The sequence below is a fragment of the Corylus avellana genome, chromosome 7 (genome assembly GCF_965113065.1).
Source record: "Corylus avellana chromosome 7, dhCorAvel1.hap1.2, whole genome shotgun sequence".
In the NCBI taxonomy this organism is placed as follows: Eukaryota; Viridiplantae; Streptophyta; class Magnoliopsida; order Fagales; family Betulaceae; genus Corylus; species Corylus avellana.
In genome coordinates, this window is record NC_142496.1 from 3,792,080 (window position 1) to 3,818,653 (window position 26,574).

General features: G+C 35.9%; 3 protein-coding genes across 4 annotated transcripts; 1 reads left to right on the forward strand and 2 right to left on the reverse strand.

Annotated features, from left to right (window-relative positions):
* The first annotated feature begins 1,828 nt into the window (after positions 1-1,828).
* LOC132184583 (ABC transporter I family member 17-like) lies at positions 1,829-8,379 on the forward strand. Of its 2 annotated transcripts, none has more exons than XM_088518294.1 (4): positions 1,829-2,613; positions 6,763-7,095; positions 7,726-7,913; positions 8,008-8,379. In XM_088518294.1, the coding sequence occupies exons 1-4, from the start codon at positions 2,508-2,510 to the stop codon at positions 8,257-8,259; spliced, it is 879 nt and encodes a 292-aa protein (XP_088374420.1). In that variant the 5' UTR covers positions 1,829-2,507; the 3' UTR covers positions 8,260-8,379. The 2 variants fall into 2 exon arrangements, with proteins under 2 accessions (XP_088374420.1, XP_059454255.2); XM_059598272.2 differs by lacking the exon at positions 1,829-2,613 and adding an exon at positions 6,526-6,664.
* A 5,231-nt stretch (positions 8,380-13,610) lies between these two features.
* Positions 13,611-17,643, reverse strand: ERG28 (ergosterol biosynthesis protein). The gene is made up of 3 exons (XM_059598349.2): positions 17,388-17,643; positions 14,548-14,754; positions 13,611-13,918 (listed from the first exon to the last, which is right to left on the reverse strand). The coding sequence occupies exons 1-3, from the start codon at positions 17,629-17,631 to the stop codon at positions 13,851-13,853; spliced, it is 519 nt and encodes a 172-aa protein (XP_059454332.1). The 5' UTR covers positions 17,632-17,643; the 3' UTR covers positions 13,611-13,850.
* Positions 17,644-22,976: 5,333 nt separating this feature from the next.
* On the reverse strand, positions 22,977-25,203 carry LOC132185841 (formin-like protein (DUF1005)). The gene is made up of 2 exons (XM_059599637.2): positions 24,434-25,203; positions 22,977-23,978 (listed from the first exon to the last, which is right to left on the reverse strand). Exons 1-2 carry the CDS (start codon positions 25,057-25,059, stop codon positions 23,264-23,266), a joined length of 1,341 nt encoding a protein of 446 aa, XP_059455620.1. The 5' UTR covers positions 25,060-25,203; the 3' UTR covers positions 22,977-23,263.
* Positions 25,204-26,574: the final 1,371 nt, after the last annotated feature.

Consider the following 26,574-nt stretch of genomic DNA (forward strand, 5'->3'; position numbering starts at 1 on the left):
CTTTTTTGGTGTTATGGCCATTTTGTTACTAATTATATAAAGAAAGAAAACATCCCCAATCCTATGGAAGAGTGAGTTTTCAACAAGAAAGAAAGAAATGCAAACTCATTTTCTTTATAAAGAGTTTTGTCCTATTTTAGAAGACCAATTGCATAGAATTCTATTATATTCAATTTCTATTTTCTCTTTGCGGTTTTTTATCAAGAAGATCAAAGGGTTGTTCTCTTAGTCTTTGTTATTGGAAGTGCATCCTTAACGAAGGTAGACGCTATAGTCTAATCCTGGGAGGTTGCGTGTCAAATGATCCGATCGCACCGAATTATACACTCCGAGAGGCACGAATCAACTTTTAAGGACAATGCTCTTGCGTGATTCTATAGCATTGTGAGATCTTTCCATACTCTATTTTTTATCTCTTGTATTTTATTTATTTTATTGTCAATATTCAGATTGTAATTATTTTATATCAATGAGAATTTGTGCACCATCAAAAATTATTTCTAATAAGCGTCGCTGATCGACTTCAATGGTGGGCGTCGCTACTGTGGTTCCGTCGTGGGTGTCGCTGATCGACTTCCGAAGTAGGTGGGTGTCGCCTGTGAAGAGGTTGGCTGTCGTTTATTTAAGAAGCCATCTCGGTGGCATACTTTTTCATATTCTCGATATTTAAAAAAACATGAAGTCAAAACCGCAACCCCTTCTCTCTTTCTCGGTTAAGTTGTGCGGTACTGTCTTGCATTTACGCCATCTGACGGCCTTGGTGTATGTGCTCCACTACCGATTCTGCCTATCTTTTTCTTGATGTGCTATCAAGTTTTTTTTTTTTTTTTTTTTTTGCGAAAATAAACAAAATAGTTGTTAAAAAAAAGTACAAAATTTTAATGTAATTACTATTTTTTATACATACTTTAATAGATTATTTATTCTACTTTTTATTTTTTTTAAATATTATTTTGTGTAAAAGATAGTTTGAAAAGAAAAGAGGGGGAGAGTAAAACAAAGAGATTGAGAAAAAAATAATAATAAATAAATTTTATAGTGTAAATAGTAAATCAGCCTATTTACTATTTATATTAGGAAAAAAAAAACTGTAACAACTTTTTAAATATAGAGAATTTAATAGGAGTAGAATTTTATGATTTTTTTAAAACAAATCTCTATCGTATAAGACATGCGTTGCTAGTGATATTATCAAATATCAACTATATATATATATATATATATATATATATATATATATATATATATTCTTTTGTTTAAGTGATCGGATTGAAAGCAATTCATTGAGAGAATCCGAACCTACCAAGAGTTCTTGGAGTTGGGTAAAGATGAACATAATTTATTTGACTACAGGCCACAGCCCACGTACAAGGGTTGTATAATACATTATTTTTTCTCTGCGGTACGGCAAAGTTGATTGTATAATACATTGTACCCGGTTTTTCTTTTTTTACCATGTGAGTGTTAAGCGTGGGATTCTTTTCACCCAGCTGGCAGGTAAAGTTGCCCTTTATTTAAATGGCCATCCGGTAGCATACTTTCCCATATTTTCAATATCTAAGAAAGCATGAAGCCGAAACCGCTCAACCCTTTCTCTCTTTCTCACCTCAACATGAAATTCGAAAAAAATGCTATAATATCTATCTTAGGAATGGGAGGATTAGGAAAGAAAGATTCACAGATATATATATATATATATATATATATTTTCCCTGAAATGTATGTCTTTATTTTTTCGTCTGTTTAATTTTAGATTAAATTCTTATTATTTGTTTGCATATCCATTTATTATTTATATTTTGTTTGATACTCAATACAATATTGGAAAATGAAATCAACTCTAAGTTGTGTTTGTGAACTATTGGACTGTGATTTTTGCCCCCTTTATGTTGTTTAAGAGCTTTCTTGGTATATATGTTTTATATATACGTTTCTGCAGTGTATATGTATTATGGATTTGCTTGGCACTATGATTTTTTATTTTCGTGATATTGCCTGAGATTGTGTTGATTATTTTCTTGTCTCTTGTGAATCTTGGATCTGGTTTAGTTTAGTGGTTTCACGTGTAGATGCCAGGAGCTTTCTTAGGGCATCCTGTGTATTTCTTCTTAGAATGTTTTCAAATCATTTCCATGTTATGACTTGGTGGTTGTGATGGCTTTCATCTTATTTGAATTGCCAATTGACTAGTTACAAATTACAATGAGCAAATCAGTGATGGTTGTGGAATGCTAGTAACTCTTATTGAATTTGGATCACATTAATTTGCTTTGAGCGATCTTAGTTCCAAATCAGTTGCATTTTCTGGCTTGGAGCGATCTTAGTTCCAAATGTAAAAATGCATGCTAATTGATTGCATTGGTGATTTAGATACACGGAATTTTTATTTGTTATAAGTACATGATTTATGTTGGCATAGAATGTTGGGTAATCAATAAACTTTGAAAATTATTATTGATTTCTCACATTCTTCATTGTTGTATTAGAATCGGCAGTTGCAGGGCAAGATGTTTTTCAAAACATCTTCTGCAGCCAAAGGTCAGAGTAAAGCTTCCAGAAACGCAGCTTACTTTGGACCTTTTCGAGTTCGACAACATATTGCTTCTTTCAAAGGTAGGCATTAAAGGCTTTATGCCAATCTTTTCATTGGGATAAGATTTTAGGTTGCCACAAAGTTTGATTATTTTGTTGGTTCCATTTAGATTACATTAAGGTATGGGAGAAAAGTAAACAAAAAGTATAATAGTATAATGTATACGAGAAAAAGTTGGAGAGTTTTAAGCAAGGTAACCGATATTGGTCTTACTTAGAATAATTTTCATGTAAGATTCATCTTAAAGGATTTAATTCACATGTAAATGTACTCTACAGATCTGAACAACATACCAGAGTATGACTTCGGCAGCGTGAAAAATGAGATCGGGGATATAAGTTCATCACGGTTGGATTCGACTTTGTTTGACAAAGCATTTTCCTTAGACATTGTAGTTAATGTAGATTGATGTAAGTAAGAATGTTTGATATAAAAAAAGTGAAAAAGTGGTATGAAAAAAGTAAAAAAGTTTTGCTTTGTAATGATTTTTTATTTGAATAATAATAAAAAGTATGGTTAATAACTTTTTTGGTACATGAGTTTGCACTTTTTTATTTTTTCATACCTGAGTTTTAAAACCATGTAAATTAGTACCCAACCAAGTTGAAGTTTTGTTTATGAACTTAGAAAACTTAAACCCCCCATGGAACTATACAATATATAAGCCAAAGTTTTGTTTATGAAGAACGCACAAATTCAAACCTTCTTAACCCATGAGACCCAACCTTCCATTGGTACAAAATCACGTTTAGAAAATATCTGGCTTTTGATGAATTACTTGGTTTTGAAACGTTAGCACTGCCGAAGATGAACATAACAGAAAGAACTAGATTGTGCGCAACAGAAATGTTATACAAAGGTACATAACTAGGAATTTAAGAAACAACTATGGAGCATTCTCTACACGCTACCTATTGAAAGCATTTAGCCAAAATTTGGCTTAAATTTTGTTTTGGGAGGTCACTGGATGCTCTAAACAGCTAAGTTTTACTACGGCAACATTTTTTTTGCCTTATGTTTGTTGTATGATTAACCCTATTTGAAATGTTTAAACTTTTTTTTAGTTTACTTGGCACAAGACATGTAAAACATTCGGGAAACGCACGGTGGCTTAGGGGTGTTTGTTAGGGCTTGTTTGTTAAACCTCTTACCATCCCTCCACATTTCATCACACTATTCACTTTAATTTTTTTCAAAAAAAAAAAAAAAAAAATTTATTTTTATATTAAATCATTCACTTTTTATATCACATAATTTACTTTTTATTACTATTTAAATAAAAAAATCACTACAAAACAAAATTTTTTACCATTTTTTTTTTTTTTTTGGGTGAAAAAAATGAAGTAAATAGTGCAGGGGATGGGGTGGGGTTTAATAAACAAGGCCTTAATAGGGGATGATGCAATCCAAGACTAGGCCGAATTGGATTATGGACCAATTAAAAAGGTACGAGGACATCACTCCAGATATATTAAAGGAAAGGGTTGTGGTGCCATACGTACCCGGTCAAGTTCCTCAACAGCGTGCTACGATGCCAGCTTCACAACCATGATGAATGCTGGGCTAAACAGCTAGAAACTGAAAAGAAACTAGCTGAATCACTAGAGAAATACAATAAGTTAGAAAAATCACAAGTTGCTTTGTAGGCAATTACAAGCGTCTCAAGCTGCTTTGCTGGCACAAATGAATAGACTACTAAAACATCTTGAAGGGTAAGAATCTTGTCGCTAATAAGCCAGATGCTTGTAGTGTGGTGTAAGCCACTCTTTTTTTATAGTGTAATACTTTGCATATTTTAATTTTAATATTATTAAATCAAAACTTAAGAATAATTCATCTCAAATTTAATTATAAAAATAAAATTACTTAAAAATAAGTGAATAAAAATAAAAGGATACGTCATTGGCTTTCTCTCTCCCTCTTTGCCATGCTTTCACGTCTGTGGGTCTTTCCCAAACCCATCAAAATTTATAGACCTCAAATTTGAATGAGTCATATCAAATATGACTTGGACGCCATGTGACCACTAAACACTTCCCACTACTAATTTTTGTAAAAAGAGTTTTTGGCCTTCTCCTGCATTTTTACGCCATGTGACCACCTTCATGCATGTCACCTTCATGCATGTGCTGCGACCCACTGCCGATTCTGCGTATCTTATTCTTGGACGTGCTATTAAGTATTTTCGGAGCTATTATTTGAGCATCTTTAAGCATGTAAAATAATTATTGAAAAATTACAAATTTTTAGTTAAGTATTTATTTTTTCTTTAAATATTGTTTTGTGTGAAAAATAGTGTGAAAGAAAGAGGATGGGAGAGTAAAATAAAGAAATGGAGAAAAAAATAATAATAAACAAAATTTATATTGTAAATAGTGAATATGCTTAGCTTATTTATTATTCATATTAGAAAGAAAAATTACAAATTGACTATTCTACTTGAGAGAAAAAAATACTATTAAGGATGTATATTTGCCTACTATAGGGAAGGATGACAATGAAAATATTTTTTTTCCATTTCATTCGCGGTGGTTAAGGCTGAGATCAGGGACTCATGACAATGGTTTACTAGCAATCTAGTAGAATATGTTTAGGTTAGAACACAAGGAGAATGTGGTTAAACTATTATATCTGATAGATAAAAGGTAGTGTGTCTTTCACATTTATATAGTATGGTTTTCCTTTTGTTTTATAATTTTTTTGGGTGTATACTAAGTTTCTTCAATATACTAATAGTACCGTATATGTGTGCAAGGGATTGGAGATGTGAGTTGTAAGTATGTATGTTTAATATATATATAAAATTAATTTTTTTAGAAAAAAAATCTCTCTAAAATGTTTTACTAAACGAGCTAAAGCCTTTGTCAAAGTAGTACTACTTTGCTTTTGGGATTACTTTTATCCAAGTGGGAAAGGTTGTATTCGGAGAGACACTAAATTTGGTTCAGTGGTTCTGGATTAACTTAATTATTCCATAATGTGATTCTTCGATCCTCGATGTAAATCATTTGAAATTTGAAAAAGTCCGATGGATATAAAATCATCATCGAATATAATTATAAAATGTTTACCTCCTTATTTTCTGTTCTCAAACACAAATAACTTATAAATTAAAAAGATAAAAAAGAAGAGCAAGATTCATTACTTATGAATTTTGATAAATATGTAATACACATATTATGTTATAAAATATTAGTTTATTTCTATTTCGAATTGTATTTATCATATTTTATGTAACATAATATATAAAGAGAAAATATATATATATATATATATATATATAAAATAGGTTAGGAATGGGCGTCACTAGCTATCTGAGCCCTGCTCCAGTGGTGTAACCAAGAATTCATGCTTGAGGGGCCGAACTAAATGCAATGAAATATTTCATTGCATTTAGTTCGGCCCCTCAAGCATGAATTCTTGGTTACACCACTGGAGCAGGGCTCAGATAGCTAGTGACGCCCATTCCTAACCTATTTATTTTTACCAAACAGACACATTTTTGTTTAGCACAATTTTTTATATATTAAAAGTATTTTTTAAACTCCTGAACTCAATTTCAAACAAGTAGTAATTGGTCCGTTAGTTCACGCATATCTGAAGAAGTTATTTGAGAGCTACATACATAAAATTTGCAAATGTAGTTCTAGTCGGGCTTTCCATGTTTATGTCAAAACTTTTTTAAAATTAAAGACGAAAAACACATTCAAAACACATTAACAAACATATTTCATTAGCTTCGCGACTCAAATTAATAAAAATAAATAAATATTAAGATGATAAATCTTTTAATTTAAAATTAATTATGACAATTTAAGTAATTTTAATAAAAGATTTATAAGAATTCTAAAGAATCTAATGCTTATTTTATCTTTGGTCCATTTTCCATATAATAACATATCAAAAGTCATCAACTGAGCCAAGAGGTTGGGTCTATCCATTGGGAACTGAGGAAGGCTTTTCCTCCACCCTTCTTAAATAATATACTCTTTCCAGCTTCCCTTTCTCTTGTCTATCCCTCTCTCTCTCTCTCTCTCTGTGCTTATCAGACCAACACGATGCCTTCTCTAGGTACTTGCAAATTCTGTCCACATTGCTTCCTTTTTCTGGTATGTATGATGAAATCCAACGGCTCTGATATCATCTCTGATTCTGTTTTTTCTTTGCAGATCAGGTGCAGGAGCACCTACTGGTGGTAGACGCAGAAGATTCCGGCCCAGATGAAGCCAAGGAGAAATTTCGGATACGTGATCTGACAAAGGAATCGGACGCGGGGGTTCCGATACTGAACGGGATCAATGTGGACATACCCAAGGGCGTGATCTTAGGGGTCATTGGGCCCAGCGGGAGTGGGAAATCGACGCTGTTGAGGGCACTGAACCGCTTGTGGGAGCCACCTTTGGGTACCGTCTTTTTGGACGGCGGTGATATTTGCAATCTCGATGTGCTCAGCCTCCGCCGGAAGGTGGGAATGCTCTTCCAGCTTCCCGCTCTCTTCGAAGGTACGGTGTCGTTTGCTATCAATTTTTTTTCGTCAATATTGAAAGTAGCAATATTCGTTGTTTATTCTAGGTACGTAACGTACGTTCTTGAAAGTAGCAATATTCTTTGTTTTTTTGGTCAATATTGAAAGTAGCAATATCAGTTTGTAAGTCTTATAAACTGATATTGCTAGGCACGTTACTCTGATTTGTTTATTCGAGATGACGAAAGTATGAACGAGACGTTAAAGCCTAATTTTGAAAGAGGTCAAACTTAATTTTTAAACCATATATATAACTCAAATAAAAAAAAAAAAAAAGAAAATTTGAAAACAAAGGAGGGTCATAGCCCCCTTTGTCTATATGTATTAGAAAGTGCTGCTACTAAAATATAGACACTCCTGTGATGGTCTACATGGTATTTTTCATGTTTATAAATTAATGTGACAATTTACTTTTCATTTTTCATGTTTATAAACTGACTTAATAGTTTCGTAACATAAATGTTTTTTGTACCGTTATGTTTTGTGTTTTGCTTGTCAATGTTTTTTCTAGAACAGAAATTAAAAATTTTAAGAAAACATAGGCTCCATTACGGTACCATCATGTGTTATTGTCACGTTAACCATGGATGGATATCTGTATTTTCAGGCACAGTGGCGGACAACATACGGTATGGACCACAATTGAGAGGGAAGAAGCTAAGCGATGAGGAGGTTTACAAGTTGCTAAGGCTTGCAGATCTTGATCCCTCTTTTTTCAGTAAGACTGGTGGTGAGCTCTCTGTGGGACAAGCTCAAAGGGTGGCTCTGGCTAGGACCCTGGCTAATAAACCAGAGGTAACCCACCTCCCTCTTCACACTATGATATATCATATATATATATATATAGAAATATGAGGATGTGAGTCTGATGATGTGGTCTGTGTTGAAGGTTCTGCTGCTGGACGAGCCAACAAGTGCCTTGGACCCAATATCGACGGAGAACATAGAGGATGTTCTTGTGAATCTGCAGAAGAAACAGGGAATGACAATTATTATTGTCTCTCACAGCATCAAACAAATCCAGAGGATTGCTGATATTGTCTGTCTCCTTGTGAAAGGTGAAATTGTTGAAGTGTTGAAACCTGATAATCTCTCAGAAGCCAAGCATCCTATGGCACAAAGATTTCTTGAGCTCAGCTGATTGTGTTTTTTTTCTTTCTTTCTTTCTTTCTTTCTTCTCGAAAGAAGCTCATAAAAGTTCATTGTTGGATATTTTTGTTTCACCTTGCGTGGGTTATAGATCATGTCTGTTCAGAGTGTACACCATATATATTCCTTGGAAGTCTGTCCATTACTAATATGATATTATGGGTCCTTGTCTTCAAACTCTGTTAAGTAAGTTGGTAGAGCATTACCTTAGATCTTGTGCTTTGCTCAACAATGAAAATTCACATATTGAAGAACATCTGGGTATTTTAAGCAAAGACAATGAGTTTAAGCATTTATTAAGCCAATGCTCCTTGTGTGCTTCCTTTTGCTCTACCTGACACCAGGTGACTAGGATGGAACATAAATGTTTGGATGGGCCAACTTTCATTTTTGTTTTGGATTTTTTAAGAAATCGATGCAGATGTGTTGTTTGGATGGGCCAAATTTCATTATTGTTTTGGATTTTTTAAGAAACCGATGCATATGTGTCGTGTGATTTTTAGAACATTGGGCAAAATTTTGAGTTTGTGAATTTGTGCCAAATCTGTTTACAAAATCAAAAAATATGAATTTGAAAACAAAACAAAAAACATGCCAAGCCAAACAATCATCATCCAAGTTCTCAAACTCATCAAAGGTTACGTTCATAAATTTGTTTTCCAAAGGCCCTCTTGTTTCCTCACATGATCTTTACCCATAGATGACAAAGGCCTTGTTGGCACATGGCTGAAGCTATTGTGAAATTTTATTATACTCACAAGTGTACGAACTGGTGCGATGTCGAACCCACAAAGATTTGTGTAGATGTAGGAAAACTAACCAAATCTAAACCAAATAAATCTTAATCTAGTTTAACAAAAAGGCAATTTTTCTGAATCAAAAATAAAACTGAGCATGCATGAGCCAAAAACTCACATTTTTGAATTCTATTTTTAATGACACTCGATTCACCTCAATTTGATGCATGAGCCAAAAATTATGATCAAAACACAAAGACATGCGCAAAAAGACTCTCAATCTAGGATTGAATTAAATCCAAATTAGAAGACCTAGAGGATGTAGTGAAGCCTAATCAACTAAGGAAAGCAGCCAACTGGAATTTCATTAATTGGAGAAAAAAATCGAATTTAATTTAATCCCAGATTAAGAGTTTTTTTGCACATGTCTCTGTGTTTGGATCATAACTTCTAGCTCATGCATCAAATTGAGGTAAAACCGGTGTTTAGAAATAGAATTCAAAATGTGACAAATTTTTTTCCGAAATAATTCGTACATTTACTATGTAAAAATCGCCCTACAATATGAGCTTGAAAATCTGGACAAATTCCATCCGAAACTTTCTTCTCATTTTGGTGTTTATCTGCTAGGGTTAGGTTATAAAGGTGACCAAAAACTTGGGACTCTGGGGATTCATGCAATGTAGGCCAAACAAAAGAAAAAACATTGATTCAATGAAGGAAAAACAAAGAACACAACTAAAGGGGAAGTTTGATTGCAAAGGACAATGTGTTTTTGATTTTCCAGTTCTTTTTTCTCCTCTTCAGGTCTTTTTCTTCATATTCTTCAATCTATCTTGACTCCATGAGAGGTTAAAATTCTCAACTAATGCGAAGGATAAAGCCTCGTTAATGAATATCAATATTTATTTATGAGATTTGATTTTACCCAAATTAATGTGTTCTTTAATAATTCAATTGCTCTTGCTTTACCTCAATTGATTAAAATGGAATTCTAGATAATCTATGGGTCCAAGCAAACTCCACAATTAACAAAAGGCCAGCTATTGGAAAGGATTTTTTTTCTTCTTCTTGGTCTTTCTTATTTTTGAGCTCAACAATAAATAATTGATGGTAATGGACGAAGCTGAAAGAAAAGATAATCAAATAAAATTAAAGCAGAATAAAGAAAATTGAGACAAAGATTTTACGTGGTTCGATCTATGATCTACGTCCACATGATAAAGCTCTAAGGGTTACATTGTTTCTTATATTCACTTGATTAATTTACAATACAAATTATCTCTATTTATAGGGAAGTAGAGATAATACAAAATGGTATGGGAGATCAAATCATTATTGAATGTATTCAAATCTAATTTGATTTTAATATATCAATTATAATATCAAATTATATCTCACAACACACTCTAACATCGCCCCTCAAACTCAAGGTGGAATATTATTTTCTTTCGACAGCGGTGATTGGAGGTGGTCGTCGACTGTGATACTGTAATTAGAGATGCGCCTTAAATAACAATAAGCCAACTATGAACTGAAATGAGTTTGTGTTTTAAACAATACCACAAAGCCGAACAAAAATGGGCCAACTATAGGCCATAAATGAGATGTGGGCTTGTTTAAAACCCAAGCACATTTCAACCAATAGTTGGCTTTTATTTTGGTATATAGTTGATTTATTGTTATTTAAGGCGCATCTCTGATCACCGTCGCCAACTGCCTATGGTCACTACCAGCCATCCTAGAAGAAGAAAAATCAAAATCAAGTTTCTAACATATTTCACCTTAAGTTTGAGAGGGAATGTTAAAATATATTGTGAGATATGATTTGATATTGTAATTGATTATATATTCAATTCTAATTTGATTTAATCTCTCATATCATTTGGTATTCGGTCTCTATAAATTATCTATAAATATGGATAATTTGTATTGTAAATTAATTAAGTGAATAAGAGTAATAATGTAGCTTTATGCTTTATCCCGTAGACGTAGATAACATACCGAACCACATAAAATCATTGTCTGAATAGCTAAGTGGATTACAGTAACAAGAATATGGGAATGTTATTCAAGACCGAGGGTATTTTTTATTTTTTATTTTTTTGAAAAATTTTAAATATCAAGTATAATATACCAAGAAATGGGAGTAAGCAAACCTGAACCATGGATTGTTGACCACGTTGTCTGAGATGGGCTTGTTCTTCTCACGGTTTTGGGCTCACTCACTGTCCTTTGGGCCTCAAATAAATCCATCAGACAATTGGCCCAAATAAAGCCATCACAGACTCTGGCTCGCAGACAAATAATAAGCGCACGTGTCAGCCTCTTTAATAATTGCTTCAAAAAAAGGACTACGACCGCAGGCAATAAACGCCGGCGAAACTGTTGTGCTGATATTGTCTGCGGCCGCTTTGCACAGAGTAGGAGGCTGTCGCGGTACCGTCTGGGCGGGCGGCTGACGGCCGGAAACTGACGACATGGGGGTTCTGTGGTCAGCGGCACGTGTGAGATGTAGGGTGCTTGGATGGCGATCGCTCCAATCCAACTTGCTTTGATACCAAAATTGATGCATGACAGCAAGAATTTGAGAAGAAAAGTGGAAGACAACGAGAAGAAACAGAAGAAACGAGGGAGAAGACAACAAGCAATCAATCAAAATATTATTCATTAAAAGCTACTTACGCTTAAATATATTAGTGGATTAAACCCTAATCCTACTGATACATGGGCTGATAGCCCACTAAACTAACATAAAGCCCAACTAAATTACCATAATCCAAAGTTTGACAAACAAAAGTAAAATCTTTAGCTCTCCAGGCTTGTATGGCATGTCCGCACAAAAGAGAGAAGAATTATTCAAATTAATAGTCTTCGCTTCATTGGAGACAATCATCCTCCGATATAGAATCCAAACACACGTGTAACATTGGCTTGTATTTGGTAACCCACCATCATCAACATAAAACACAATTTTAAATTACCTACGAGACTAGACATGAATATTTATCAACTACAACTTACTAATCGAGAAATTTGTTCCAATGTTGTCACCAAATAAATTACTAGGAATAGCTATGTTATTCCCTAGATTATTGATTCCCAGTAATACTTGATAGATTCATAATAAATTCAGTACGGACCAAACCCAAGACCCGGTTCATTTAGAGGTCTAGTACCACTAGAGCCCAGCCATACTCCAAATAAAGCCGAAGAGTGACCCAAAGGAGTCCGATATAAGGCCCATTGTCACAAGAGCCCAAGATGACCTATGAGACCTAATAAAAGGTTTCTCTGGCCCCGTTTGCCAACAGCGCGGAATGGCACTGTAGCTACAGTACCATCCTTTAAAAAATGGTTTTTTTTTTTCTTTAAAAAAGAAAAGAAAAATATTAAAAAACTTTTTTTTTTTTACAAAAAAAAAAACACCCTAGCCCAAAACAGTATCGTTTTGGGCATTAAAATTATTATTGTTTTTTTTTTTCTAAAATTTTTTTTTTAAAAAAAAAACGGAGAAATAGATCGGGGTGGCTCCAGCCACCCCTTGGCCAAAATGGGGTGGCCGAACCACCGCATTTTTGGCCGAAAACCACCCCCATGGCCGAAGGGGTGGTCCGGCCACCCCCAAAAGGCCAAAAAAAAGAAAAAAAAAAAAAGAAAAAAAACGGGTGGGGGGAGGGGGAGATCGGGTGCATTTGGGGGTGGCCAGACCACCCCCAAGGGGCTGGGGGTGGTTTCGGCCACCCCATACCGGCGGTATGGGGTGGCCGAAACCACCCTAGCCCCTTGGGGGGTGGCCCGGTCACCCCCAAATGCACCTGGTCCCCTTCTTTTTTTTCTTTTTTTTTTTTGGCCAAGGGGTGGCTGGAGCCACCCCGAACTCTTTCTCCGTTCTTTTTTTAAAAAAAAAGAAATAAATAATAATAATTTTAATGCCCAAAACGGTGTCGTTTTGGCCTGGGGTGATTTTAAAAAAATAATAATAATAATAAAAAATTTTTTTTAATATTTTTCATTTAAAAAAAAAAAAAAAAAACCATTTTTTAAAGGATGGTACTGTAGCTGGAACAATACCGTTCAAGCTACAGTGCCGTTCCACGCTGTTGGCAAACGGGGCCTCTAAGTCTTTCATTCTCTCCCTCATTTCTCAAAGACTTCTTTCTCCAAGAAGAGAAGTAAATCTCTCCCCCAACATTTGGATACTGACTTGGGTGTCGGAGTATTTTCGGTCGAAGGACCAAAGGCCTACTAACAACCCCTTTCTTGGTTTTGCAAGTGAGCAGCAGCAGTTGAACTGACAAATTTATGACCTAACAATACTAAATCCCATTCCAACTCTAACTGATCCATCATTCAACAAAGTACAAACTTGCCCGAGTGGAATCAGGAAACAGAATTCTCCCCAATGCAGGCAAATGGCAAGGGTTTAGACCTCAGCATGACATTAACTCATATTAGCCAATTCCAAACCAAAAATCACTATGTAGTCAGTGTCTGTAATTCCCACGTCATTTTTTACCTTTTTTTTTTTTTTGGTAGAAATTACAGTCAGCAAAACTCCTAACATTGTAATGAACTTGAAAATGCTTCTAAATAACATCAAATATGGATGGGCAGGAAACACCAGCGCCTTATCTATCATTCTAACATGGTGAAACGATAGTCAAAACATAAAAAATACACTTCTGAAGTTCTTGGTAAGCTAAATTTTCATAACTTGATAACACGATGTTGAACAGAATCCCTCAAGTGAATAGATAAGCCCGGCATAAAAAGGACTAAACTAGCAATATGAAAATTCTTCATCAGCGAAAAAATGGAGCAATGAGAAAAACATCATCCTATATCAAGAATGCTTTGGGTGGATAGGTTGATGTGCATTCCACTGCAACAGCATCCATATTATCGACGTGCCTGATCAAAACAGAAGTTAATTAATTGAAGATTAAGGTTGTAATTTCATTAGATGAAGAATGCTCCAAATTTAAGCGCGAGAAAGTAATCATTTTGCTGTCAACGAAATCTTAAAGACCAGATAATTGGGAAAAACAAGGTCATGAGCATAGTAAAATTTCAGCCTGAAGTTCTTTTGCATTTTTTGTTGTTATTTTTTGGGAAAAGGGGGGTTGGGGGTGGCTTATGCCCTAACCATGGGTCCAGCTTATGACCAAGAGAATCAACAAGAAAAACAAAGAAACAAAAGAAAAGAAAGCAGGGCCTATAAGCCAGCTGAACAAAACCCAAGCTTCACCTAGAATTGATCAGCTTGTAAGCTAGGTACATGAAGTGATCATTGCATAGGGACGAAGGTTTTAAGAGGAAAAAGATGACTATCTCCCTTGGTATAGCTCAGTCACTAATGGCTTTCAAGAAAAATAAAAAGGTCATCACATTACCAGTCCAGCAAAGAAAACTGAACAGTAATCATGACAATCATACGTCAAAGTTAAGGAAAATAACCAAGCAACTTCAACCCAAATACAAAGAAAAAGGAATAACAACATGTAGACAAATGTTACAAATTTGATCATTAACATTCATACCTGCAAAGATGCCAACAGTTGTCAGATTTGCAATCGCCATTGTCTGATATACTAGGTATTCAGTCAAGAAATGCCCAAAGGCAAAGATGAATGATAAGAAGGTAGCCAAATAAAGTGGCTTATTTTCAAGGTTAAATGCACAAAGAAAGCAAAGGGTGCAAGTCAAAAGTGTCCAAACTCCAAATGTCCTTCCATGAACTTCAGTCACTACAAAGAGGGGAAGAAATTGAAGGAAAGACCATCAGGACCTTGTAGAACACATAACCACGACATGAAAAGGAAAAAATGAAAATTAATATGGCATAAGAGAATAGAAGAGAGAAAGAGAGGAAACTTTTGAAATATCAAATAGGGAAAACTCATTCATTACTAGCAAAAATAAAAATAATCAAACAAGAAGAGTTAACTATTAAATCTTCTATTCATCTGTCTTAGATATCCTGATTCGTGCCATAGTGCGTATTGTTAGCTCATGCGTATGTTAAATATTGCATCGAAAGAGAACCATTCCAATGTCAAGATAGCCTGAAATTGTCATCATTCAGTTTATGTCCTTCAGCAGGCAATCAAAATAGTAATTAGAACTCCTCTCCGCAGTATTCAAAAGCAGCAGTTCAAAAAACAAGTAAAAATAAAGATAAAAATAAACACAGACAAGTTAGTAGGCAGGGATACTGTCCAATTGATCTCTTATAAATGGCTGTATTTTCATAGGCAGACATTCATGTATTGTCATATTATTAGCAGGGTTATCCCTCTTTTTTAGTGGCCTAAATTTTATGAGAATTTAAATGGACATGAGTGGGGCTAAAGAAGAAATCCATTATTACAAAGGAAGACAAAGGTTCTATCATTAATGGTTTGTAAGAGAGATAAAAGAACTGCAGAAGCATTGGCAGCTTCTTCTGGCTGACTGTTAGGTAAGTACGTTACACATTTTCAGTATTAGGGAGGGGCGGCTTAGATGCATTGCATTATTTACAAAAGAAATAAAATTTAATATCCTAATCTTCGGGAAACAAAAGGGCATAGGAGAAACAATTTTTAGCAAATATTCTTAACTTTTTTTTTTCTTTTCCTTTTTATGCGTTGGTTGGGGTGGGTTTAGGGGGGGTAGCAAATCTCCATAATAAACTGTCAAGATCCCTCAATTCTAGCGGATTATGCACATTGGTGTATGCAGTCAGAATATAAAACACTTATATACTGGCTAAATTGTATACAATAGTATCTTGAGGCATAGAGTAGATCTTGCTTATGTTAGGAGTACAAGGGCAAAAGGTGAGGGTGATTCCCAAACACTAAGATATCTTAATGCATGTACCCAAAAGAACCATGTTGCAGGGTCCTGGGAACAAATCTACCAGCTAAGAAAGTTCATTATAATAACAGTATCTTGAGGCATAGATAGACCTTGCTTATGTTAGGAGTACAAGGGCGAAAGGTGAGGGTGATTCCCAAACACTAAGCTATCTTAATGCATGTACTCAAAAGAACCATGTTGTAGGGTCCTAGACTCCTGGGAACAAATCTACCAGCTAAGAAAGTTCATTCTTGTTATTATAATCAAAATCCAACATTCTACATCTTTCTCATTCACTGGAGTCAAAAGCCACTGCGCTTAATTAATTCATTGCCCTGGCTATTGTTCTTAAAATACATTTCTGTAGATCTTTGAATTTTCCACTTGACTCAACAAACACAGTTTTTCTGTTGAGTAATTATTGAAATTGCAATCCATCATTGTGTATCTTTCTTGGTTTTGGCACTATGACTTAAGCATAGATCGAAATCTCACCCACCTTACCTTCCCCATACCAAGATAATATCAAATGGCAACTGCATTCTGACTCCAAACTTAGAGCAAGATATTTTATCGAGATCAGAGTCCCTTAGTAAGTCTCAAACTCAAAAAAAAAAAAAACAAAAAACAAAAAGAGAAATTTTAAATCAGAAGTAGGATATCAAACCTAATGAGCTAAAATTTTGTCAAAGTAAGTAGCAATGTTTGATATTGTAATCAAATAAATCTTGATTATCTAATTGGCAGGTAGGTAATCATCCCTTCTAATCTAGATTATCTAGATTTTAATGAATGCAAAAATGTACGAGGATGTAAAGAGAGCCTGTTTTGGTAATTAAAAACAGAACATTGTTTAGAAAGAAGTATGAAACCAAAGCCTCATCGCAAATACAAAATGCACTTGTCAAAATCCTCTAAACTAAGAAATGATTTGCTCAAGCTTTCAGTTTTCACAGGCTAATCTGCCAGAAAGTAACCAAAAAGTGAAGACATCATTTAGTTGGCATTCTCATACTACTTTTCTTCGTTCCAAAAGCCAAAAACTACAGAGATTTTAGCTATCAAAGCACGAAAAAGCACTTCCAATATGCAAACCATTAACCCCATTTTATCGGGCAAAGCGTAAGTACAAGAAAGATCCAAAACTTTGGGATCTGCCACCCATTTTTTCTTATTAAACGCAGATCTCTTGCTTGAGGTACACAACCCGACACGCACGCACAAATTTAGCACCTTGTCCCCATGGTTCACCAGAACACATCACATCAACCTTTTCCTTGACAAAAATCCATCATTCTTGATCTTTTGCTGGCAATCCCTTTATGGGATTGGGTGTTCTTATAGTAAACTGTGCATCGGATTTTTAACTAGACAAGAACAAAGACTAGTTCTTTTTTCATTTTGGGTCAACGAAGATAACATTAGTGTGTGATTTTGATCTAATAACAGGAAATAAAATTGAAAAGATACATTAGAAGAAATATATAATTTAACAACAACCAAAAAAGAAAAACATTTATAGAGAGAGAGAGCTGACTGGTGGTTTTGGAGAAGACGGCGAGTCTAAGAGCCCAGATGTTGAAGAAGCCGAACCAAACGGAGGCTAAGCGAAGTGAACCCACAAGCATAAGCCACCATCCTAACGCCTTCATTCTTTGCTTTGCCTTTCCTTTCCTCTTCTTTCGTTCCAGGTGTATTTGTGTCACCTTGACCTTGTTGTTTTCACGTTGTGTTTTAAATGTTCCAAGCTTATCCCCCACCCCCAGCTTGTAGGCGGTCATTGGACTCTGAAATTCAACCTATTGCGATTAAAGTTTTCCTTCAAGAATCCAAATTTCCAACTTACCATTTTGCTAAGGGTGGATTTTCCTTTACAATATCATTGATAAAGAGTGCGATTTAAAATAATAATAATAATAAATAAAGTGGAGGTTACAAGTTTGAATTCCTCTCTCCCCTCTTGTGCAGACATGTTAAAAAAAAAAATAATAATAATAATAATAATATTTTCTATGTTTTTAAATTATAGATAAAGAGTTACTTTTTTGAAAACTCACAATTTTAAAAGGTTAAATTATAATTTTATTAAACGCTTAACTTCGTTTTTAAAAATCACATTTTCAAATCGCACTTTATTTAATCACGACCCTAATTCTATGAGTCTCTTGTATCACTCTTGTATTTCTGCAAAAATGATATAACTCTTTAAATTATTATTTAATCAAAATTCAATAATGATTAATCATAAACTCAGTAATAATTTTAAGAGCAACATCATTCTGAAAAGAATACAAAAAAAAAAAAAAAAAAAACTTATATCATTCTTCTAAACTAACATGTATGGTCAGTCTATTCAATTAAAACTTGCACGGCTGGACTGGATGATGGGTTATCTACAACATAAGAATAAAAACAAAAAAGGTTACAAAAAAAACCCTGGCCCTTGAGAATTGAAGAACCTCCCATGCTTAAATCAATAGAGCACTATGGTGGAGTGTTTGATGAGTGCCACATGGCGATCTACAACTATCTAATCAACTGTCCAATTATTTGTCATGTAGTGAGCTGCTCGAATAGGCCCATGGGTGATTTGTATATGCTCCAGTAGCCCACAAAATTAAATCTAACTAAGGCCCAATATTCTTTAGGGTAACATTTGGCAAACCTATAAATGCAGTACTTGGAAAATTATCCCTCAATCCAAGCTTTTTAGACGTTCATTAACCAGGCCCAGTAGCTGCACGAGTTGGTTGCTGCAGTCTGCAGACAAGCCAAACGGTTGAACTGTGTCATAAATAGTTTATAAATGTGGAATTAGGAATGGGTGCAATACTTTTCTTATAAGCAATAAATGAGGGTACCTAAATACACCTGTCAGTCTCTTTTGTTCGAACATGTGTTCACACATTTTAAGCCCTACATGTTTGAACACGTATATGGAGTCTTGGACTGTCCGAACACGTAGGATCAGACTGGACCATACACTTACGTATTCCAACCCTATTGTAACCCTACATGTTCGAACACATATTTGGAGTCTTGGACTGTCTGAACACATAGGACCGGACTGGACCATACACTTACGTATTCCAACCCTATTGTAGCCCTACATGTTCGAACACATATTTGGAGTCTTGGACTGTCTGAACACATAGGACCGGACTGGACCATACACTTACGCATTCCAACCCTATTGCAGTCCTACATGTTCAAACACGTATTTGGAGTATTGGATTGTCCGAACACGTAGGACCAGACCATACACTTACGTACTCCAACCCTTTTGTAGTAGGGCAAAAATATTGCACGGAATTTTTATCCATAAATGCCATATTGCACATGACCCATAACAAGATGGATCCTAGGGGATTTTCTGAGTTTTTATTTTTTATTTTTTTGATGAATTTTTTCTGAGCTCTCAATGCCCAATATTTTGTATGTTGTTCAATGATTCATGAACTGGTCTTGGATTTAACGAGGCAGATTCTGAGGCCCATTATTGGATTTAAAATACTCTTGCTGGTTTTATTTTATTTTCATTTTTTTAATATTGGTGTGTCATTGTATTTTACAACGAGGCCTCAACATTGGAGTCTTGGAACCTTTGCTTTGGATCTAATGCTCAGGCGCAAATGGCTCTACAAGTTGATCCAAACCGGATTGATGCATCCCATGTTGTTGAAATAATCAATATTAATAATATGGAGGGCATACTAGAAGTATTGCGGACAATTTCTTAAGAAAAGTGCGAGCTTTGAAAGCATATGAGCGGCTCCATTAGCCTCCCGTCATACGTGAGCCCATTGTTAGAATGAATTCAACATAAATCGAGTATCATCAATTAATTGGCAATAATGCCAATTTTTATCCATTTATATGATTTTTTTTTAGTCTATCCATATATATGCTTAAGCGCCTGCACACTAGAATTCCGTCACCTTGATGTTTTGTTAACTCTTCCTTACTTTCTTACTTTCCTTACTTTCTTTTAACGACAAAAAAAATGAGCAGATGATGTTTATTTCCTTGTAAGTTGTAACCCACTACACCTTTGATTTGAATTCAAATATTTTTATTTGTATGTAGGCAGATTTAAATATTTTCAATTTAAAAAGAAAAGTTTATCTTCAATGCGGATGGGCTGCAAAAATGGTATTGACACAGAAAAAAGGCACAAAACTATCCTACAGCCTAAAACATTAGATTTTTCCTTATTTCTTCTTCTTTTCTCCCATTTCTTTCTTCCTGCCGTCAACTCCTCTCCCATTTCTTCTTCTTCCTTCTTCTTCCTTCTGCTGAAATGTTGGTCGTGACCCACGGCTTGGTTACGGCAGTGGCTTGAGGGTAATTCCTTTAGAGTGATAAAATCTCTAAAGGGTTAATCTTCTTCTATAGAATTTAGTTTTGAATCAAAAAATAAGTTTTAAGGCATTAGAATCGATTTTTGAGACATTATAATCGTTTTTTGAGGCATTAGAATCGATTTTTTAGGTTGGTTTTGCGTTTTCCAGTTGTTTGCTAGTGAGTCTCGCCAAACCATGGCATAGATCTGCCTGATTCAGCGACCAAGGGTATTTTTGATATTTTTTTCACTTTGATCTACTGTGTTTGTTTTCATTTTGATTTTCTGTAATTTTCTTAAATGGGTGAGGTGTCATAAAGTAGTTGAATGCTACAAAACACCACTTTTACAGCCTATCCGCATGGTAGAGGCACTCTAAAAAGAAATCAAGCCTGTCCACATGGTAGGGGCACTCTAAAAAGAAATCAACTCGCTAATTAGGAAGATCGATATGTTATCGTGGTTGACACTACAGAGTACAAATATTCACACTAACTCCTTATCCTCTACGAAACGGTCAGTGTTGGCAACAGGATGGAACTATAATTTCAATTTTAAAGCGGTTAGACAGTATAAAAACAAATTTAAAGTCCAAAATAAGAAAGAAAAAAAAAATCTAAATTATTTATCTTCTAACAAATTGAAAGATTAAAAGAGTTTTTTTTTTTTTTTTTTTAGAGGTGACCCTCACCAGCCCCATTAGTTTCGTCTTTGGTTAGCAACAAAGACACTAAGAGCAGTAAATTTTTAGCTTTCCAAAATTATTTCTTTATTATTTCAAAGCCACATGCATGTCTTATCAGGAGTTAAAAGATTTTATTTTTTATTTTTTTTAATAACGTTTGATAAGCACCAAAGCAACTCACCAATTTTGAGGCTAAAGTAACTAATCGGACCAGCTATATTTACATCATAACTAGCCAAAATAACATTGGACTACCTCCACATGAATACTCTAAGATCGATCTCATGAGTAATGCAATACATCTCCTTCCATTCATCTCCCATCCTCTCAAAACTTATGTAGCATGGTTTTTCATAGCAGTTTGTGCGTAAAAATTAATTTTTTTAATTGTCAGAATCACGGTTTTGTCTTCGAGAGAATGAGAAGCGTCGAATAAAACTACTTACTATTTTGAAATTAGAAAACCAAAGTTTTAACAAACAAAACCTTGATTTCTATGAAAGTGATCAATAAATGAATAGAAGACTAAATTTAATTTGAAGGGCCAAATCTAATTTTGAAGCTTACTATATATATATATATATATGAACTAAATTTACGCAAAGGATGTCACTGGCATTGACATGGTTGAAAACACAGGAAACTCCAAAGTAATTGAAAAGCACCTCAGAAATGTGTAGTCCCCAAGGCAAGTCTGTGTGTGGCAACCGTTGTGCCCAGTAATTACAACTCTTCTCATTTCTCAGCCAAGGCTCCATCGCACCCCCACTCACTCACTAATTTGTCACCTTCTGTCATTTTCCCTAACTGCTATGTTATTTATTGCTGTGCCTTTTTTGGGTTGGAATCGAAAGGGATTTGGTCCCTCTCTCAACAGAAATTCAATTCGACCCAACTAACACATGTTCTACCCCCTAGTCCCTACCCATTGTCAAGAGAATATTGTTAAATTAAAAAAAAAAAAAAAAAATCAGTTTTCATGTGGTTTATTTAATTTGTAATTAATTATTTTTGGTATCAAAATAAATTTCAAAGGTTTTCGATGTATACCAAAAAAATAATTTATTCTTTACGGTCAAATTCCGTCCGTTAACTTAACAAATTTTAATAGCGTGAAACGTTATAACCAATAAAATTATGATACTTATTTTATTTAAGTTGGTGATTACACTAACAAAATCTGTCAAATTAACTGTATAAACTACATTATTCTTTTGGCATACCTCATATACTTTTAAATTCATTCGGTTAAATCTTAATGACTAATTTTATATATATTTTTTTCTTTAAAAAAAAAAAAAGTATTTATGAAAGAATAAAAGTTGATGAAGTAATTAAACAGATTTTCGATTTCCCACCACAAATGAAGCTTTTAATAAACAATGCTGTAAAATCTAAAAACGTACCCACTGATTAATGAGTAATGAGAGTAGATAGCTAAAGTCAGAAGTCATAACAAGAAAGCACGCCATGTCATCCACAAGCTGGCAAAAAAGCGCGCGGATATCTAAAAGCGAATTACAGCTACCACCCGCTTTTCTCTCACCAATTAACTACTAATTTAACTCAATTTATATCCACATTCACTCACTCATAACGTGCACGCATCTTCTCAGCCTTTACTGTCTTTTGCCCACGTAATCCATAAACAAGTGTTTCTTTTGTCCATTTAGCAAATACAATAATTTCATTGGACTTTCTGTTTTTTTTTGGAAGATCTTTCTTTAATTTCATCTATTAATAACATTTACGAAAAACTTTCTTAACCTTCCCCACTTTTACAATGTCATTTTCAAAGTTTAATCACTCTCAATTTAATATTTCACCCCTTTGTTAACTTTTTCCAAAACACCTTTATATGTTTTAGAAAAAAATTAAAATGTTTCCCCCTAACATTAACTTTTCTGTCAACTAAATAACAATTTTCAGTTTAAATAAAAATTACCTATCCTTTTAAGGTATTAAACTTGATAATCAAAAAGTTATTATGGTATTGAAATTGCATAATGAAGCACAAGATAGGAAAAAGCAAATCAACAATTGCCATTTGCCATAGCATAAGAATCCAGCTCATTAATCATCATGCGAAAAGCGAGATCTTGGAGTCAGTGACTAAAAATTATCTGAAAAACAACTCCATGTTGTTTTTTCACCCAAAATACAAAGAAAAAGAACAAGAAAAAAAGATAAACAAGCCACACAAGTAAAAACAAAGCGTGCCCTGTCTACACTCTCTCCAACTGTACAGTCTGTAGATTGTCTGTTAGTAAAAAAGACTTCTCACTCCCATCGACGGAATCCAAAATCCATCGGCAAACCCCACTCACAATTTTAAAGAAAAAAAAAAAAAACTAAAAACTAAAAAGATTACAAAAAAAAAAAACGGCTAAGCAATCGAATCAAGTGGCTGGCACAGCTCTTTCCTGAGGCGCTGAGAGAAAAGCCTGCAAGCGTCCAAGCTGAGATCAACGGCAGCAGCTAAAGCCACGAAAACGGCAGCGTCCTCCGTGCAGGTCACGTGCTGCACGCTCACCTCCACGCTGGGCTTACTTTGGGACTTGCAATCGCCATCCACGCGCGCCGACATCACAAACCCTCTGTACGCACAGTACGGCCATAAGCCAAAGCCGTAGTCTCCGCTGCTCCTCGGGCTGCAACCCGGCGAGCTGCCGCATCCCGGCGTGGCTCGACCGTTCGAGCCGGAGCCCAAGTCGATGAGGAACTTCCCGCCCTTGTGGGAGCTAATCGTCGATTCGGCTAACACGATGCCGGCCGCGCCCGTGTCCGGGACGACCAGCTCGAACCGGTAGCCGAGGCCGTCGGATCCACCACGCTCGCGCCACGCCTCGAGCCGGCCCCAGGGCTTCCAGGTACCCTCGCCCGGGCGGAGAATGAGCCACGAGCCGGGGTTGGACCGGCTCACCCTGTCTGAACCGGGGGAAGCCACGAAGGGTGTAACCATTGACGCGGCGGCGACCGGTGAGCCGGAGAGATCATGAACCGTGATTGACCATCCCTTTCTTTCCTTTCCCGGTCGCTCTCGCTCGCTCCCAAACGAGCTCAACCAGCTCCGGGAACTGCCCGACTCCGATTGCATCGATCTGACCAACGTGACAAGTAAAGAATATACATTAAAGCTTGAAATTTATAACAAAAACTTTCTCAAAGCTCGTAAACAGGAAGGGTAATTAAAGCTGGTAATCAAGCTTTAATGTGGATTAGAGTCTCTGTGAAGCATTTAGTACAAGATGATAGGGTTTCAAATACGAACATGAATCATAATCTTCAGCTTTAGCTTTGGGAATTTTTTCTTTAGAGAGTAAAGCAATACACTTGAACGAAAAGTAGATTTCATAGTAAGCAATATCGTACATTTTGAGCAAACTTTAATTGCCTTTACGAAAAACGCGAGAGAAGGAGATTCAGTTGCGGTCATTTTTCAAATTCGTACTAAATACAAAAGAAGAAACACGAATCGAGCATGAGGAATCGTCTGAAATCTAAAACCCTAGCTAAAAGCAATCGCAAAATGAAAAAATGAAAAACCCTAACTAACCTCGATCTCTGGGCCCGGTCACCGGTGTTCCTGAAGCTGAACTTGCAAGTGAAAACCGGTTGCCGAATGTTGCCTTGGATCTGAAACACTTGCGGACTACACTCAGGCTCGCCGTCGAACTGGAAAACGAACCTCGGGTCAGGCTCTGCCTTCACATTCAAGTGGAATTGCGCGGAAGAGCTCTTCGCTTCTTTCCCGACGCAAATCCAGCCGTTGTGGAAAACAGTGCAAGCCCTAGACGCCGCTCCCGCCAGATCCAACGGTACCGACACCTTCCCGATAAGCTTCCCGGAGCTGACCCCGCAGGTGGTGCCTCGCCGGCCGGTGTAGATCGAGATCTTAACGGAGAGTTTCCCGGCAAAGATGTACTTCCCGGCGAGCCTCTCGATGTCGGACTTGCTCAAGTGAAACGTGGCCGCTATGGTCTGAACGTGGCCGTCCGGGAACTGGTTCTCCGGCGGGATGAACGGAACGACAGCGGTTTGGAGCGGAAAGTTCTTAAGCCTTACTTTGCAAAAGCACGGCGACGACGACGGATGAACGACGGAGCGAGCCGGCTTCGACGCCACCGGGATCTTGAGGGCAAGATTCCCAACGGTGAGGCGCACGAAAGGGCAGGGATCCATGGGGCTCCGTTGAGAGTAAAAAGTGGTAGCTTCCGTTCAGTCTAAGCACATTGCGCAGTGCCAACTGCACCCAACCCTCCCTCCTCCCTCGCTTGTATATTTCTGGGCGGTTTTTGTTATCCAAAGGGTGAAATGGGTAGTTTGACGTCAGGGGGGTTTGAATAAGGAAGGAAGAGAATTAGTTGCGAACAGGCTGGGTTTTTGGGGGAGGCGTTGGAAGACAGCTGTGTACAGCCTGGCAGCTTACTGCCAGTGGGTTCGAAGTTGACGCTATCTCAGGCCCCGCCTCACCCAGCTTACCAACTAACTTAGATTTTTTTAAAAAATAATATTCTTTTAAATTTCCTACAATAATAATTAGACTATTGCATGGGGTACAATATAATTTTAATTTAATTGAACTGCCAAGAGCGGCGCAGTACATAGAATAGGATCCTAACCATTTACAATGGAATGTTAATTAATTATTTCACTATTTAGATTCAGTTGCAAGCCACATGACAAATGTAACAAAATAAAAATGTAAACTAAAATCAAATCTGGCGCATAAGAGAGAGGAATTGATGGCTTGCAAATCGCAATAATGGTCGAACCACCCCTTCGATTATTATGGTGGTTCGACCATCTTTAACCCGACAATTGAAGATGGTCAACCCACTTCAGTAGCTAAGGGAAATGGTTGGATCATTTCCCACGAATTAAGTGAATCCCTAATAATAGTTATCTTTAGCTAATATTACATAACTTTTATCTTTGTTAAATTAAGTTCAAAAGAGGTAAAATATAAATTCTTTCTACAATTAATTGTAAGATATTGCTAATTAATATAGCACATTATATAAATAAAATATTGGTTCTCTTGCTGGAAAGAGAGTTATGGCGTTGAAGTTTATATTGAAAAATTAATAATTAAAATAAAAAATATATATATATCTTAATGCTTGAGTTAGTGCTTTCAAAATATAAATATATATGGTAATTACTATATATAACGAAAACTCATAATATTTTTTTTATTTTAGAATAACTTTAATTAAGTCTAAGAAATCTTTTGCACAAAGTATATATAAGTTTACTTATGTAGCTCCACCGCCTCCTATTAATATTCTATTATTATTATATATCAATTCTTTTTGCTGTTAATGACCGAACTGCCCTTGTTCTTTTTTGGGGATACAATGCTATTCGCCTATACAGCCAGGCCGCCAGGGGTCCTACATGTTGATACACTGTATCGGGGGCACGTGGCTCGTTTGTAGAGGATGAAAACCCCGGGATCCGTGGGTCCTATTCCATTCACGTAACAGAGTGCAGAAGTAAAAAACAAAAAAAAAGTGTCGTTAGGGGAGCTTGTGATGACCGTTTGATGTGTACATTTGCCCCACAGAAAATCCGAGGGTGTAGAATCTTTTGAAGTGACGACGCTGGATAACCCTCGTGGGGTAGACTGCGCTTTTTGACACGTGGCTTAGTGGAATTGTTTTGCCACCCGTGAGCCGGGCTTTCACTGTTTGA

Coding starts and splice junctions, on each gene's coding strand:
- LOC132184583 (XM_088518294.1), top strand. CDS start 2,508: ATGTTTTTCAAAACATCTTCTGCAGCCAAAGGTCAGAGTAAAGCTTCC. Junction 7,096..7,725: donor GCTTCCCGCTCTCTTCGAAG/GTACGGTGTCGT, acceptor CTGTATTTTCAG/GCACAGTGGCGGACAACATA. Junction 7,914..8,007: donor CCCTGGCTAATAAACCAGAG/GTAACCCACCTC, acceptor TCTGTGTTGAAG/GTTCTGCTGCTGGACGAGCC.
- ERG28 (XM_059598349.2), bottom strand. CDS start 17,631: ATGACCGCCTACAAGCTGGGGGTGGGGGATAAGCTTGGAACATTTAAA. Junction 14,755..17,387: donor CGTCTTCTCCAAAACCACCA/GTCAGCTCTCTC, acceptor CCCTCTTTGTAG/TGACTGAAGTTCATGGAAGG. Junction 13,919..14,547: donor AACTGTTGGCATCTTTGCAG/GTATGAATGTTA, acceptor TGTTTTGATCAG/GCACGTCGATAATATGGATG.
- LOC132185841 (XM_059599637.2), bottom strand. CDS start 25,059: ATGGATCCCTGCCCTTTCGTGCGCCTCACCGTTGGGAATCTTGCCCTC. Junction 23,979..24,433: donor GACCGGGCCCAGAGATCGAG/GTTAGTTAGGGT, acceptor CACGTTGGTCAG/ATCGATGCAATCGGAGTCGG.